Source organism: Cynara cardunculus (assembly GCF_001531365.2).
Source record: "Cynara cardunculus var. scolymus isolate 2C chromosome LG 7, CcrdV1, whole genome shotgun sequence".
In the NCBI taxonomy this organism is placed as follows: Eukaryota; Viridiplantae; Streptophyta; class Magnoliopsida; order Asterales; family Asteraceae; genus Cynara; species Cynara cardunculus.
In genome coordinates, this window is record NC_037534.1 from 12,279,012 (window position 1) to 12,296,919 (window position 17,908).

The 17,908-nt window shown below is 34.5% G+C and overlaps 2 protein-coding genes across 2 annotated transcripts; one reads left to right on the top strand and one right to left on the bottom strand.

The window, feature by feature from the left end:
• Window positions 1-2,611: 2,611 nt before the first annotated feature.
• Window positions 2,612-9,235, bottom strand: LOC112515780. Its single transcript, XM_025122706.1, has 7 exons — window positions 8,814-9,235; window positions 6,790-6,869; window positions 5,845-5,905; window positions 4,247-4,304; window positions 3,675-3,732; window positions 3,404-3,476; window positions 2,612-2,885 (listed from the first exon to the last, which is right to left on the bottom strand). Exons 1-7 carry the CDS (start codon window positions 9,168-9,170, stop codon window positions 2,793-2,795), a joined length of 780 nt encoding a protein of 259 aa, XP_024978474.1. The 5' UTR covers window positions 9,171-9,235; the 3' UTR covers window positions 2,612-2,792.
• A 3,682-nt stretch (window positions 9,236-12,917) lies between these two features.
• Window positions 12,918-17,852, top strand: LOC112515369 (UPF0603 protein At1g54780, chloroplastic). Its single transcript, XM_025122148.1, has 3 exons — window positions 12,918-13,403; window positions 15,378-15,570; window positions 17,377-17,852. Exons 1-3 carry the CDS (start codon window positions 12,972-12,974, stop codon window positions 17,622-17,624), a joined length of 873 nt encoding a protein of 290 aa, XP_024977916.1. The 5' UTR covers window positions 12,918-12,971; the 3' UTR covers window positions 17,625-17,852.
• Window positions 17,853-17,908: the final 56 nt, after the last annotated feature.

Sequence of the window (17,908 nt, forward strand, 5' to 3'; positions counted from 1 at the left end):
TATATATATAACCAAAAGTTATTTTGAGAAGTAAAGAAGTGATCTTGGCTCTTCATACAGTCAAGATCGAATTTGACTGGTCAATAATTGCATTGACTGGTCAATAATTGTGGCTATATGAAAAATAGAAAGAGTAGTTTCGTAACTTCTACAATTAGGCGTCAAACAGGTTCATATATGAATTTATGTGATTCACATATGCACTATATGTTCATATGTGAACTCATTTAATTCACATATAAAACCGTGTGATTCATATATAAACTAATTAATTGATTCATATATGAACTTTTATGATTAACATATGAACTAATTAATTGATTCACATATAAACCCGTGTGATTCATATATGAACCGATTAACTGACTCATATATGAACTTGTAGGTTTATATATAAATCAGGTAAATACTTCACATGTGAATTAATTAACATGTTCACATTGAACCTATAGTTCATATGTGTATTACATGGGTTTACATATGAACTCGTGTGCCGCCTATTTGTAAAAGTTACAAAACTACCTCTCTATTTTCTGCATACCCATGCAAGGAATTATCTGGTGCTTCACGGTCAAAGCCGCAATGTTTACCAGATGAAGGGCTAGGATCATTTCTTTACTTATCAATTATTTATCATTTCTCAAATGAACATTTCCATATATGTATATATATATACGTATTTATATATTTATATATACGTATTTATATATATACGTGTATATATATATATATATATATATATATATATCAATCCCCGTATCAAAGGCAATTAAGGTGAGAAACGTAAGAAGGCATCTGGATTCTTGATCACCTTTAATCTCAAACTCATCCATTAACCGAGTTTAATATGGAGATTGATCTCGTGCATCTCGGTGCATCTCATCTTAATGTATATTCGAGGGTGGAGATCTCTCCTTACGCTTCTCATTTTAACTTTTATTCTCACCATAAACCAACCCTATGTATGTATGTATGTATGCATATACATATACATTATATATATATATATATATGTGTGTGTGTGTGTGTGTGTGTGAGAGAGAGAGAGAGAGAGAGAGAGAAGATCCATAGAGAACCTTAAAAAATAAGAACCAGAGAACCACGAAAAAACGGATAAAAAATATCAAAATAGATGTCAAATTATAGATAATATGGTGATCGTTTTTTTGGTGTAAGGTCTTTCGCTCCAGTTTTGTTATATTCCTCCGATTTTCAATTTAAAAAATGGGGATGCTATTTTTATTCTTTTTGAAAACCATATTCGTTGAATCATTTTAACTTAACGGTTTTGATAAGTTCTTTGGTTCTTTTTTTTTTCCAAGGTTCTCTCTCGATCTCAATAAAATGGGAAACACGTTGTGTACATAAATATATCCGGTGTTTGATAATAAAAACGTATACAAGGATTTGCATAATTGGTTTGATTGTTTGTAGAGAAACTTTTGATGATATAATACATGGTTGTATAAAGTTTTAGTTATTAAGTATTATGATTGATATATTTATTTTTGAACTACATTTGTACGATGCTACTCTTATACAAATGCAACAACTAAAATTTTGTTGATTAATTTTTTTTGCATTATATGTTGTTTTTACATGAAATTTGACACACACACACACACACATATATATATATATATAGAGAGAGAGAGAGAGAGAGAGAGAGACAAAAGATCGTGTGAGAATAGCAGCTAAGGTGAGAAGCTTAAGAAGAGATCTGAACCTTTGATCATTTTTAATACAACCAACACCTTATGAATTGCGTTTGATACTGGAATTGATTGTGTTGATCTTCAATTAAAATTGATCTGAGGGTGGAAATCCTTACTTACCCTTCTCACCATAACTTTAATTCTCACCGTAACCTATATATGTGTGTGTGTGTGTGTTGGGGAGGGGGTTAGGTTCAAGGAAAACCACACAAAAATGAAAAATTAAGAAACACTATGTTAACTATTTCATCGGGTGATCTAGACAACATGCACATACAAAGTTTGATGTTATCTTAAACTTTATAAAACTTAAGAATGCATCTCAAATTTCATCATCAAAATGATAAGGTTGGCAAAATCTAATCACCAACATTTTTTATTATTTTTTTTGTTTTTGTATTTATGATTTTAATAAAACTAATAATTGATAATTTTTTATAGTTAAAAAATGTACATTTTTGTTTAAATATTTAAAAAATATGCGATATTTTTTATTGAAAATTTTATTAACAAAATTTTACATTATATTCTACAAATTATAATGTAAAACTAATTATATATAAGAAAATCGAATATCTCAAGAGCTTTTCGAGTCGAGTATTGAGTAACTCGACTCAAATCAACTCGTTGGTATGTCAAGTCGAGCTTGAGTTCAAACCGAGCCTATTCGAGTCGAGTGTTGACCGAGCCGATCTTGAGTTGCCTCATATCGTTCACACCCTTGGTCACGAGCTTTTATATTCAAAGAAAACAGAAAGCTTAATTGAGACCACAACACAGACCGATGGTGGTTTGATTTAACCAATTTGATCACTTCATGTCAAACCATATGGTTTAGAATTTTCCAAACCGACACTTGCAGTCTAATTTATAAAACGAGGTCAGACAGCTCAAACTAGACCACGAAGTCACGGACACCCCTACTTACATTAAAACAGAACATAAGGTAAACAGAAAGCTCAATCGAGACCAAATCGATTATATGATCCCTACTATCATTTCGAAAACTAATCTCTATACATCTTTTTCGATCGAGAAATTTACACTCTCAGCGTGGAACATCCTGAAAGATATTCGTCATAAAACCGTCAATGAGAAGGCAGCCGAACGGAGCTTTACACCATCATCGACCCATTTAGATTGCGGTGCAGTTGCTCCAGCTATAATTGCCTGCAAACAAACATTTTCAATTCGATTTCTTGATTCTAAACAAGTCATATACTCGCCCCCGATCAGATACTTAGGTATATAGCCTTAAATGAGATTTTAATTAAATCTATAACCTTCTAATGAGTATGAAGTCACTTTTCTTTTAATAGGCACGAAGTTCATGGATTTAATTAAAATATCATTTAAGTGGAATTTACAAAAGTGAAAGATTTTTGCATTTATATTTCTCCACTTTGTCCAAGATTCCTCATTCTTGCAAATGATAACATTTTTATGAAGTTTTATAAAAACCAATACTTGCACACATAAAATCAAGTACCAAATCAAACCAGGTCAAACAAACCCAGTATATCCCACTCGAAAGCAGGGGTAAGATGTAAGCAAATATGACCTCTACCCTAAAGTTGATTACGTTCAACACCTCAGAAAAAAAGAACTACACTTATGGAAGAGTGTGAGTGTGTGTGTGTGTGTGTGTGCGTGTGTGTTTAAAGACTCATCAGTTGAAGTAATCGTACTTTTCCACTATTGACTGCAGCTACTAGCGCAACACGTTGATCATCATTCCCAAATTCATAGAAGTAATAGGTCCTGAACACAATCAATTCATGAAAAAATATCATTAACAAAATTGTCTTCAATAAATACAACCAGAAATGGAAAATCTGATTCAAGACTCAACTCTGTTTCATTTAAAAAATTGCAAAAAATGAACTTATATTTCTATTTCATTATCTTCTTTTACTCCATGTATGGGAATTAAAGAGTATGATATAATACAAAAATTACCTGTACCCTTCCTCTTCTTTAATTTTTATGGCACGAGCAGAGTATAAACTTGTTCCGCCTATCAAAAACAAATGAAGAACAAAAAAAAGCAATTGCAAGATGTAAAATTTAGATCCTGGAAAAAATGTTGAATCTACAAACAAAGAAATTTTTCCAATTAGGAAGTCATATCTAAAAAGCCAAGATCGCAGATCGTTAAGAGGGCCTACTTGAAGATTCGGGATCTAAGCAGGAAATGGAAATCACAGGCTATGCTCAAATTGAAATAAGTTTTTCACCAAACTAGCCATTTTTGGCAAAAAAATAAAGAAAAACCCATTGTTTTAACAATCACCAAGCTAGCGAAGAATTTGGCAGATTTGCTTAGCAAATATGCGGAATCACCTTTTTGCTTTATTTAGTCGGATGGTGGGTCATAATCTCAGCCGAAAAGCAACTTTTTTTTTAATTTTTTGCGGGGTCAATTTGCAGACTTACCGGCTATTTCTTGATGATGCTTAAAGTAACAGCTATTTGATGAATTCTTTTTGCCTAAAATGGCTAGTTTGGTGAAAAACTCGAATAAAATTTACCTGGAACGAAAATCCTTTTTGCTTCCTTCAATGTCCCCAGATCAGAAACATCTTTGGCCTGCTAAAGATCACATTGTTAACACACACTCTGAAGCCCCTTGATGAAGCATATGCAATTCTGAATGATATGTTTCAAAAATTGGCACAAAAATCTACCTCATTGCAAATAAAGATAAAAGGAAGCAAAACATAGACGAATGTGATCATATAATAAAATATTACTCCCTCTCTCTCATGAAAAATCACACAAATTTCCATTTCGGCATCTCTATTACACAACACAAAGTTCTATTTCTTGGCAAAATTTCAAAGAAAAGTTGCCTATTTTCCTATTGCCATCATTTGCGGTGACCTTTGGAGCAATCAGAAGGATTCACTGATTCATGTCACATAGACCACCTCTTTTTGCAAACAATGCAAAGGAAAAGTTTTGTAGAAGGGCTTCATTCCCGACCCTCACAAAAATAAGGAATTTGGTGCATCATGTATTGGTATATTTGCTTGTTATCATTATTACAAATTCTTGATACTTCTCTATCTTGGTTCACAAGATTAGCTATCTAAGGGTACTTTAGACATTTGACTAATAGTCAAACACTAAACGAATTACATTTAGAGCACATTGTGGAGGGGCAATAATAATGTCAAAGCTTGCATATATAGTTGGATAATATGGCACGGCAATAATTGTGCTTTATGTGTGGCATAAAACTAATTTGCCATCCATCGTAATCATTTAAAAGGTTACTTCCTACGATTTATGTTTGTTCTCTAATTGGCACAACGGTGAAACACAAAACATTTTGAATAGTTGAACGACATACTCTCTCAACTAAGACCATCTCTAACCCTAAATGAGCAAATTGGTGGGGCCATAGACACCAAAAATTGCTTCATCTCAAACCACACAGCATATATGGCATCCTTTTTGCCTGCTGGTTGGAGTTTCCAAAACGAAAAAATGGCGTTGTTGGCCTACCTTTGGAGATACCCTAAGCAAAGAATGGTGTCTGGCCCTAGAAAGTTTTCTCGATGGATCACTCTAGAAACTGAGGATATATAGTCAAGATAAAATTTAAGCTCAATGAATAAGCTATCAAAGTTTTCATATAAAAAAAAATACACTAGGATGGAGCGAAAAAAACCTACTGCCTCTGTACCGTGGAAGTCACAAACTGCAACTTGAGACTGATTGAAAATGTTTGACAAATTTGTCAAACATCTAAAAGACAATTCCAAGCACACAAAATGAATAAACTTATACACCCTAATCAATACAATCAATTTATTTGTAACAGCAATGAGGGGTATGTAGGTAATTTTGACTTGGAAACTTTCCAAGCAAGACAATATTGCAATTTGTTTGGGACATTCCAGAAAAGAAAAATGTTGCAATGCCCATGGGAGGAAGAGGAGGCATTGCATTGTATATTTGGACATTATATTGTAGCCAATGACGGAAATAGACAGTTGTAAGGGAAAACGATGAAGAGAGAAAATGGCCAACTATCGAATTATGCCACATATAAACTTTCCGCAATATCGCATCTCTATGATATGGACATTTATCAAATGTCGAAACTTTAATTCCCACAAACCTCTAAAAAGGTGATCTTGAGTTGATTAGATGGGCGGACGACAACGCTTAAAACTTCGGATCTGTATGAATTGCTAACCAGGTAAGACTGCATAATCATATAGTAACATTTAAGTATTTAACATTTAGTAAAAATCATTTTACGAAAAATAAAAACATCTTATACATAAAACTGTGCTTTATTTGTACTTGTTTTCCATCAAAAAGATTTATGACGAATTACGAGTGACTTTACTTGGTCTTGTGAAGCATAAAAAAAGATGTCAGATAAACCAAGAACTTATGTTGCTTATTGCAGATAAATTTCATCAGCTGTTACCTCATTCAGAATCTAAGTAATACACAAAAGATACTTTTGTTACAGATTATTATGACAAAATGTTTAACACATGAACTTCCAATGTTTTATTCATGGCTTGAACATACTATCACCCTCCTGAAGGGAAGTGATCCACTTTCCTAATCATAGTAATTTGCTTTTCTTAAAACAATCCATTGTTCTTGAAGGAATGCAAACAGATCACTACCCTTTGAAGGAATGAGCAATTTTGAACAAAAAGTGTCAAGTACAATGGGTTCTTTTACATTTACATTGAGATTTTCACAACTTGTCCAAATTTCTCACTGATATGGAGTGATCGTTTGTTCTACATTTTTACAAGAAGAATCGTTTGTTTACGACAAAGAAAAACCAATAATTGGAGGTGTTATCACCAAACTATGTAACCAAATCTTGTTTGTCCATCTATTACTTTTTTGGTTGCTTTATTCGTTGATTGCAATAACATCACAGTTGTAACTGTGTGTAGTAGAAGCTACAATTGCCTAGCAAAGCAGAAGATACTAAGTAGTCTAGGCCAATTAAGTTTTCACAACTGTGACTAAGAGAGCATATTAATTCGTAAACCTTGACAATGCCATGAAAAAACAAAGATTACAGTTTTACCCATCAGGTGTAGCAAACCGTGCTGCAAATGTCTTTGGTTTAGCTTTATCTCCATAAAGTGATAAACCAGCATTGTAGTCCTATAAAAACAAAACAAAAAAGACAATAAAGTACCATTAATCTGCTGAAAAAGGATGCATACATGCAACTTAACTTCTGGCTGAAATATGAAAAACCGAAGTTAAGGCAACTCCTGAGCAGTTAACATCCGAAAATAGTAACCCTCCTATCAAAGTTATTAAAGGCTCAAGGCGCAGTTAGGTGCAAAGGGGTCCCGGGGCCTAGGCGCGAAGCGCAGGCATGAGGCACGGCCTCAGGAATGCGAGGCACATCTTATATAAAAAATGTATATAGACACACACACACACAATTACACACAACTCAAATATGTGACAAGTACAAGCCTCCAGTGCAGCAACCAACTATATCGATAGAGGCAGAAAGGAGAAGGCTTTAACGCGTGAGCCATGAGGGAGAAGTTTTAAGGTCTGGGTATTTATGGAGAAACAGGTTTGAAGTTATAAGAACCGGGTATTTGATATTAGGGTTTGACTTATGTCATCTATTTAATAACTTTTTTTATGAGAAAACTTATTTAATATTGGGGTTTGACTTGGTATTTAATAACTCTTTATGAGCAACCCTAGGCCCACAAGGCGCCTCAACCAAGCCGTAGGGCCTTAGTGAGCCTCGTGAATACGCCTAGCCTCGACTTTAGAAAAGCCCAAGACCTTGAGCCTTATGAGCATCAGAGCCTTAGGCGTGCCTGTAACAACTATGCCTCCTATAGTAGCAAACCCTTGAGCTTACTAACAATTCTTTGGTTTACAACCATCTAAATCCAAATTCTTGTATACCAACATGAAAGTTTTGATGAAACTGAACCTTTTATGCATCAAAAAGAATGGTCTACATGTATTCTAAAACAGGAATTACCAAGCTTCAATAGCCTATTATACACACAAAAGGGCAAGGGTAGCACCGTGACAGTTAGGTTACCAAAGTCTTACACTGTCAGGTACAGGGATTTCTTAGTTTTTCGTACTGATCATATCTATTATTGTATCTACTTGTGTGACCTTTCTACTCATACACTAGTCTTAGCTTTTCTTCATGTACTAGTAGTTATTAGTATTGCTCTTTGTTTCCTTGTTTGCATTAACCTATTTTCCTCATATTTGTCCCTGATGCCTTGTCTGTTTAATATACCTGTTGTTTGATTGCACACACTCTCACCTATAGCTTGCTATCTTGTTACTTTTAATTTGTGTTCTAAAAGCCGGTGATCTTAGAGAAACAGCTTCTCTACCCCTTGGGGTGGATCCTACCCCCAGACTCTACCTTCGCATGGATATGGTTTGGTTTGGTTTGGTTTGGTTTGGTCATAGTACTACTATATGTTGGATACAGAACTTGATTCATATTGCATACCGAGCACAACTTCGCATTACTATAAGCAAAGTTAATCATTTATCTTCTATTATCAGTTATCTTTTTGAATTTTTCTCACAGTTGGCGTTCTTTATCTTTGAATATAATACAGAATTCACCAAAATTATGATAAAATCCTATAAAATGTTGTGGGTGTAGACAAAGTGCTAAACCAGTTCACTAATCATCAATCCTAACACCATACACAACACACCAGACACCATACAGATAACCCAGAGTCGGTGTATCGATTGCGCTATATGAAATGAAGATGGAGTACCTTGAGCAGAAGGTATTTGAGAAAACGTTTGTTAGGCCAAATAAGACCTTAGATTTCAAGGCAACAATCAAGGAACTGAAATGTTTCTTTTAAAACAACTATAAACAAATAAAATACACACATCTCTGTTAGCAAATGAATCTTGAACTCACACACACACACTATGCTGAGACACCAACTAAAATATCTGTTCGGCCAAAGGCCACTGGTGAGATGAATTCAAAATTATAGTCTTACAGGACATTAAATCAAATATTAGTTCTACATTTGAAGTATAATCACGCAATCTAAAATCACGAGAAAACAATCTGACCTCTGGCTCCATAATATCCTCAAAATCAGGCGGAACCCTGATGGCGAATCCATTACCAAAGAATCGAAACCATGATTTAGTACTGGTAATGCCTGAAAGAATCGTCTTAGTAGCAGAAGAAGTTTGAGCTATGAGAGTTGGAGGTTGAACAAGCGTTATTAGGGAAGATAAACTGCAAATCGAAACGGTGTTCACAGCGAATTCTCTTCTGGAAGTGGTTTGCTCAGAGAGAGAATTTGTTATGGAATTGAAAGCGTTTAGGTAAGGTTTAGGAGGGTGCGATTGTGAGGTTAAAGAGAGAAGTCTGGCCATGAAAACTACGGTTTTGAGAGGATCAGAGGGAAGAGGATCATTCATGGACAGAGATGGCCATTGATGGTCAAAAAGGATAAGAACTCATTTTTTTCTTCGCTCTTTGTCCCAAGAAAAAGGGGTGTTTGTATCGCTTATTTCAAATATATATACATTTTTTTTACTTTTGTTTAACTTTTTTTTTTTTTTAACTTTTTATTATCGGTTTGACACTTGTATAGGTTGTTTATCCAAACACTCGAAAGTCACACCAAAATAAATCAATAAGTTGTTTTTATAAGCAATCTCAAACACTCTCTTAAAAAGCTTAATTTACTTATTCCATTGTGATACCGATAAGAATGAGTTTTTAGCATTTAGATGGAAAAAATAAAAAATGCTCATATCAGTTTGACATGGTAACAAGAAGTTTTTGATAAATCACTCGCTTAAAACTTATTAACTTATTCCGATGTAGTACTGATAATAAGAAGTTTTTAATGTTTGTGATGAAAAATAAAAGAGTATCTCATATATTTTATCAGTTTGTCCGGTATGGTACCGCCATAAACTAATTCAAACAATTTTCTTATAAAACTCTGATTTGCCACCACATAAGTTGATAAGCAATTTTACAAAAAGACATCAATTGTTTTAAATAAGCAAACCCAAACACCTCCAAAATTTAAACTCCATACTTTTTTGTTTTTAAATGTAAAATAAAATATTTTATTCTTAACTTAAATCAAACAAACCGCGTATATCTCAACTGAATATATGGTTTTAAGCCATTGGACGTGTAAATCAGTCGGTAAATGAGTGGAGTGACTTTGCTAAAATATACAACAAGTTTATGTCTGAATCTTGTAGGAGATGGGTTTAAACCCCACTGCTAGCCTCAACCGTCTAATCAGCTATGAAATGTCTCCTCGCATGTGACTACTAGGGCCGGGTCCTTTGTGGGGTCGTCGAGGTTGTCAGTAATCAACCTTTTACTCAAATATATGTTTTGAGGGCGGGGTAAGATGTATGTAGATCATTCAGACTCTTTTTTGAAAAAATCTCGACTTGCAAAGAAAAAAATCATAAGAAACATAATTCAACTTGATACGAATAACAATTCATTTTGGGTCTATAATTTGGTAAATCTGATGATTATCGACAACTTGTTGGAAGTTTGATTTATCTTAAGATTACTGATCCAAAGTTGTGTCAAGTGATTCATACTCTTGTTCAATATATGTAGTTTTTCAAGGAAGCACGGTGGAATGGCGCTCTTTTAAGCTATCCAATGCTTAAAGAACATATATAAATATATATATTATCCTGGATATCCAACTCACTATACAAGCCAACTAATCTCAGGGTAACCATCTGTTTTACAGATAGTTCGGAGTCATCGTATTTGAATTTCATTGGCCACAAGGGAATTTTTATTCATCCTTGGATTTGAACCTGTGACCWCCTGGTACTTTTGACATTTGGAGTCAAACTCAAACCAATCAGGCACCATCCTTGTGGTTTGCTTAAAGAATAATTATGGACAACGTTCTCTTTTTTATCGGGGATAGTGATTGATATGCTAATGATTACTTTGACCCGTTTACGATGCTTGTTCATTAACTCGTCATTCTCTTTATTGTGTCGGTATGTCTCATGTATTCTATAAATAGAGTTGAACACATACCACTCTGAAAAACGTAAAGCATGGTCAAAGCAGTTTGCAAAAAGCCCAAACAAGTCCATGTTTGGCAAGGTAAGGATCAAACTTAGTCCAATGGTCTATCTTAGTTTATGACCGATAAGGTTTGAAAAAGTCTGACCTTGGTCTAATAGTCCAACAGTCTATCGACTGATAAGGTCTGAAAAAGTCTGCTCATGGTATAATATGTTTACACAGAAGGGAAAATATAATTGTTGGATTTAAAAATAAGAAAAATGGATCGGCTTAGGCTTTATCTGGTCCTAAAAAGACCGATCTTTTATTGGTCTGACTCAAAAAAGGGAAAAGGATTGACGGTTTGGCATAGTATGAACTAATGATGTCATAGACCTAATGCTAACCTCTAAGGGGTTGTTTACCTAATGCTTATTGGGTGTCACTTACCTTTACCAAATGGGTGTGGTAAGGACTAAGAATCTTACCCGGTAAGTGAGGGAGAAGACTCTTACCCGGTTAGCGATTACTAGGAAGAGACACTTACCAACAATCCATTTTGATGGCCGAGAATGTTACTCGATAAGATAAGTGAGATTGATGACTCTTGCCAGTAAGCATTTACTTAGTGAGCGTTTGGTAACAACCCTTAAATGTCCATCTCTACTTGGAAGACAACGAAACATCCAATGCTTTGTTATTCTTCTAGTGTCCCCTCGTTCTTTCGTGAAAGCTGAATAACATTCAATAGTCACTACAAAGTTACAAGCTTATTTGGCTCTATATTAAGGCTCGAGGGGGAGGTTGATGTAAACCTGTTAGTCCCTAATGTGTTAATGACTTATACTATAGGTGTTTTTGTAGAAGGGTTGAATGCAGATACAACAAAATTTAACTTTTTAATTCTATATTTTGTATCATAACAAAGAATTACACATTTGTTGCGGATGTTAAGAATGTAAGACCTGTGATCCTAAACAACCTAAGTGGTAACAAATTTGCTAACATTAAAAGAGTGAGAGAAGAAGGTACTTTTTCAGAGGATCCAATTAGTGTTAGCAAATTTCAAACCCAAAGCCCAAGCTCGACGACCCCCACGCACCTAAAAAAGCCCAAGCCTTTGTTATTGCTCACTGGGCCCGAGGCCATCTCAAAAAAGCCTAGGCCTTTTGCATATCTACATCTAATGACTCGTTTAGATCTACTGAAAAAGAATGTATCTGACATAACTTATTTGGTACATCCACAAAATCTTGACAAACTGGTTCCTATGTATCTAACCCTTATGTTCCCACGACTCGATGTTAGTTAGGACCTATGATTTTAGACCTTTTTGCATTCTTTTTATGGGTGTTTGAGATTGCTTATTTAAAGTGTTTATTAACTTATTTCAATATGGTACCGGTAATAAGAAGTTTTTAGTGTTTGAATGGAGAAAAAAAAGAAAATTCTTGTACCGGTTTGGCACCAGTAAATAAGGAGTTTTTAATGAGTTAGGAGACGTTTATCAAACACTTACCCGGTAAGTGCTTGCCGGTAAAATTTAACACTATTATTTATTTGGCGGATAAGATTTTAGTCTACCAAAACGACATCGTATGTAACAATTTACCCGGTAAACGCTTACCGTGGTAAGAGTCGTCGCATTCACTTACAAGGTAAGACTCTTGGTTCTTGTTTCGCTCTTACTGGGTAAGATTGTTGGTCCTTGCCATATTCATCCGATGAAGTAATGTTACTTGGTAAGCGCTTACTTAGGTAAACGTTTGATAAACGACCCCTTACTTCCTTCTAACTTATTCACTTATTCCGATGGGATACCAGCAATAAGAAGTTTTAGTGTTTGGATGAGAAAAGAAAATAATATCTCTATCTATTTTATCAGCTTATCCAGTGTGGTACCACCATAAGCTAATCCAAACATTTTTTTTATAAAAACTCTAGTTTGACACCGTATAAGTTTGATAAACATTTACAAAAAAACATAGGATGTTTTTAATAAGCAATGAAATGCAATTTCTCATAAGTGTAGGGATGTAACTGCAAATTTCGCTTTCTAAATAGACAAGACATTATCCACAAATCAAGAGATTGCCCAGAAAACCAATCCATAAGAAACGAAATCCAAACCACTCATAAATTATTCCGCTTCACACATCAGAAGTATTAGATGATGAGAAGAACACACGCATTTTCATCGATCTCTGCAAATGGAGACCATTTTAGCTCCTCATTCTTTCCCTTCTCTCTTCAATATCAAATCATCTCTCCAGCAACAGCAAAATCCCAGATCAACTCTCGCAAATGCCAAACCCATTTGTTGTAATCTCAAGAAGGATTCAGGTTTTCAATCTTTTTCAGCAATACCCACGAATCACCCCAATTGGTTTTCTCATGTTCAACATGGATTTGCTGCTTTAGCTATCTCATTAGCACTCAATTTTACCCCAATTTTAGCCACTGGGTCTGCATTTGCATCTGAATTTGATGTGCTCAATGACGGTCCTCCGAAAGAAACTTATGTGGTGGATGATGCTGGTGTTCTTAGCCGGGTAACAAGATCCGATTTGAAGAAATTGCTGTCGGATTTGGAGTACCGGAAGAAAATTAGCATCAATTTTGTTACCGTTCGCAAACTCACGGTCAGTGCACGCCAAGTGTTTGATTTAATGTCACACTACAAAATAAAATAGATTTATTTAGTGTTTAGTTGGCCCTGCATTGCCTATATCTTCTTATCCAACATAGTTTAAGAATAATTGATAAAGTTTACATTGTTTTATATATTTCTGTACACAAATGGTGTTGGAATTTTTGTTTATGGGATCTTTGACAAGTCTATCTTGTTCTCAACATATAAGTTAGAAAAATAAATAAATCGGTCTTTTGGTAAGTTTGCAACTTCAATCTCGAGTAGGTTGCATTTCATAAAACTTGTTTGTAAACAATGAGAAAATGGTAACCATGTTCATAATTTTTCATGATAAGTGTTTATAGAATCTTGAAAATTCAATCTAAGGTTTTCTAAAGATGAAAAAGTTGTCAAACACTATTTTTTCTATTCGGTTTATACTTCCTTTTTGTAACTGTGGGTTTCGGGCAAACTTACACTCATGAACTAACAACGTAAATGAAAAAAAGCAGCACACGTTGTCAAGAGGTTAAAGTTTGAGACTTTTGATTATGTAAGTGGACATTCATACTCTTCTACCTTTTTTACTTCAAAATTTTCAGCCATCTTAATGACCCAAAATCTAACTTTTGGGTTTTCAACTATAAGTTGGCATTCATATATTTACCCTTCTAGCTTCAAAAAGCTTCTATTACCTTAGTTGGTGTTCTACTTCAATTAAATAATCATATGTTGTCTATCATATTATGCCATATTTTTGCAATTTTAAAAGATAAAAAGTTAACTTATTTGACTTAGAAAAGTCAAATATAGAGTTTTTAGGGATGGAGGGAATAGAAGACCTTGGAGGAAGCTTTGAGGGATACTTTTGATTATTCTCAAAATCAAGAAAACATCTTTGATTAAAAACTAGCAAGGCATAGTGCATTTCACATTATGATTTTAATACTAGTAGTGGTCAAAACCATTTTTATGGAAAATTTTATTTTTTTGATTTATTAAGTTTAGAAGATAGGTATAATTATTTTAAGAGCTAAAAATAGAGTGTCAAATAAGTAAAACTATGCCCAGGTTCAAATCCAAGGAGGAATAAAAATCCTCTTGTGGCCACGGAGGTTCAAATGCGGTGACTCCGGGCTATCTGCAAAGCAGGTGGTTGCCCTGGGATTAATCGGCTCGCATAGCGGGTTGGATATCCAGGTTAATAAAAAAAAAAGTAAAACTATGAGTAGCATTTGGTAATAATTGGGCAATACAATTACTTAAGTAACATATGAAGTGATTTATAATTTGCAATATATTCATGCTACTCATTGATATTTTATGAAATTATTATTGTTGAGTTATACAATTTTAACAAATACTATTAAAAAAATATTCCCACCTGTTCCAGTCCGAATTTATTTTCAATTTTAAATCTAACAAGTACTACCAAAGGCAGAGAATATTAGATTTAGAATTCAAATACTACCAAAGGTTAATTAATTGTTTAGAAGGGTAGTTTTTTCCAATATTTATGAGAAAGAAAATTTGTTTGTAAAAACATTGTTTGAAAAACTCATTAACTCATTGAGAGAAGACATTATATTTTGTTGCAATTAATCATTCATCCTTGCAAAAGAAACACCATAATTTGCAGGGTTGAGTGATTTTAAACAAACTGCCTGAATGTAAATACAAGAAGAAAACCATACTCACTTTTCATAAATACAGCGTTTTCTTTCTTCTGATGTTTATTAAAAATGGTTTGTTTGTAACAAAAACCAAAATCCAATGAATTTGTAAAATCAGTAAATGAATGAAAAGAGCATATGATCAAATGAGAACCCCATGTACTGTTTGTGAGAACCGTTAGAACTTTTACCTTAAAATGTTGTTTGACATGATCTTTTCCAATCTAAGGTTTGGATTTAAGGTATTGATTGATATATATTTGTTTCCCAAAAAGTGTTAAAGTTCTTATAAATTGACAATGGTGTTGCAGAGCAAAGCTGATGCATTCGAGTATGCTGACCAAGTTTTGGAGCGTTGGTACCCAACAGTCGAAGAGGGAAATAACAAAGGAATAGTGGTATTGGTGACGAGTCAAAAGGAAGGGGCGGTGACCGGGGGTCCTGAATTCATCAAGGCTGTTGGTGATACTGTTCTTGATGCCACCGTTTCCCAAAACCTTCCTGGTAACTATCTTTCTCTCTTTTCAGGTTTTGTTCTACGTTTAGACCATCTTATATGCTTGTTTGTTTGGTTTTCTGAGAACTGATATTTTGTTAGGCTATGTTGGGCAAACTAGTTGATAAACGAGTCGATATTTGGTAAAAAGTTGGCTGATAAGCTAGACTACAATTTAAAATTATCAAAAATGATAGGGTTTTTTGGTCATTTATGTATTATATATGGGAATAATTGGAAAAAAGTGAAAAGAACTCCTAGAGCTTATTGAAACACTACCTGAATTAGCTTTTTCAAACACCTAACTTATATGAGCATCTCCAACAAATCCTTCATAATGAGATTTTTACCTACTTTTTTGTTTCAACAGATTGTCCAAAATTTTCTCCAAAATGGAGAAAGTAAGAAAGAGAAAATACAAATCTTCAAATTTGAAGAATTCTCCAAAAATTTTAGTGAAGAGAGGAAAATGTATTTTTTTAATGTTTCCACCAATAAACTTGAATGTATAATTAATTTTACATAAAATTTATTTGAAAGTTTCTTGGGATTAAATATATTGAATATTTTTATATGAAGCAGCGTACAATAAACCAACAAGATATTGAGGAATTGTCCATTTGGGATTTGCGATCCCAGGTAAGATCGGTCCAGGTTCCGCTTATGGGGTCAAATCAATACGCTCTAAGAAGAAATATGGGGAATAAGCATCGGCTAACTTTGTGCCAGACCAAAGTCTTATCTATTTGTAGATGGAGCGTCGTAATCATATCATTATATGAATTCCAAAAATATATATTTTTACCTTCTTATTTAGTGAGAACTGAGAACAATTATGTCTGAAAAATGTTTGTTAATTTTCAAATAAATAAGCAGGGTAAACATTTGACTTTGAAGGGTCAAGTGAGTTATTTGGGTTCATTTTATCCTTCAAATTTAACTTCAAATAAAATAATATAAAAAGATTAAATTCTTAACCTTTTGTCCATTTTCAAACTGATCTAAAATTGCAGCTTCTTTTGCTTGAAAATTAGATGGTAAAGTTTTTTTTTTGTCTCATAACTATGATTGATAAGCTTAGATAGTTCTTGAAACATAGTTGACCTCCCTTTAAGCCTTATTATTATGTTTTAGAATTGTTTGCCATTAAACAACCTAAGGCAAGATTTCATTCTCTTTTCTTTGTGCCATATTTTTATCTTTATGGAATTCTGTTTAATCTAGAGATGCACAAGGCCAGAACTTTTTCGGACTGGGAACGGGCCACTCAAGCCCGTTTCAGTGAGCAAAAAGGGCCCGGGCTGGATTTTCGGGTTGAAAAGGGCCCATTCAGGCTTTTCCGGACCGCCTCTTTTTTTGGAATATTCGGGCATAACTGGGCTTTTCTAGGTTTTTTCACGAGGATTGCCCAAAATGTCAGCCTGATCGGGCTTTGGGGCATGGCCTGGACTGAGCTTCAGGCTCACTAGGCCCTGGTTTTTTCGGACCGGGCTTCGAGCTTGGGTGTGAATGGGCCTGATCAGGCTTTTCCAGTCTTTTATAGGCCGGGCTTTAACTGGGCGTTGAAAAAGAAATTTGGTCTGATCGGGCTATTTAGTTTGGCCTGGGATCGTATTTGGCCTTAATAGGATTGGGCTTTTTGGGACCAGGATCAATAGGGGATTTTGTTGCATCTCTAGAATGGGATATAATAGGTTTGTTTGGTTTGGTTTGATGGTTGTATCATTTGCAGTTCTATTTATCCAATTTGTCTATATTTTACACCACCATATCGTCGTTCTAATGTTTATATCATTTGTATCTATTGCTTGTAGTCTTGGCGACAGACGAGAAATATAATGAAGCAGTTTATAGCACTGCTAAACGGCTAGTTGCCGCAATCGACGGTCTACCCGATCCTGGCGGCCCCGAGGCTAAGGACACCAAAAGAGAATCCAACTTCAAAACTAAGGAGGAAACAGCCGAGAAACGAGACCAATTTACGCTTGTCGTCGGAGGTTTGTTAGTTATCGCTTTCGTTGTTCCCATGGCACAATACTTTGCCTATGTCTCCAGAAAGTAGTTATCTTATGTCTAGTTCGTATAAAACCCGTATCCATAGGATCATCACGAACAATGTAATTAGAAAAACGGAATTTGAAATGTGGATTCGGTTTGTTCTCCCTTGATGTAATTATGGGAGATCATTAGTGTGGATGACGATTCGGTTTTATTAGTCTTGTGTTTTCCCATGAGACTGATTCGGAATTCATTTTCCGGTATAATGAGATCGGGGTTTTCAATTCGATAATTCTTCGATTGTTAACGATTTTCGTGTTTAGAAACTAGGGCGATAGACGACATCTT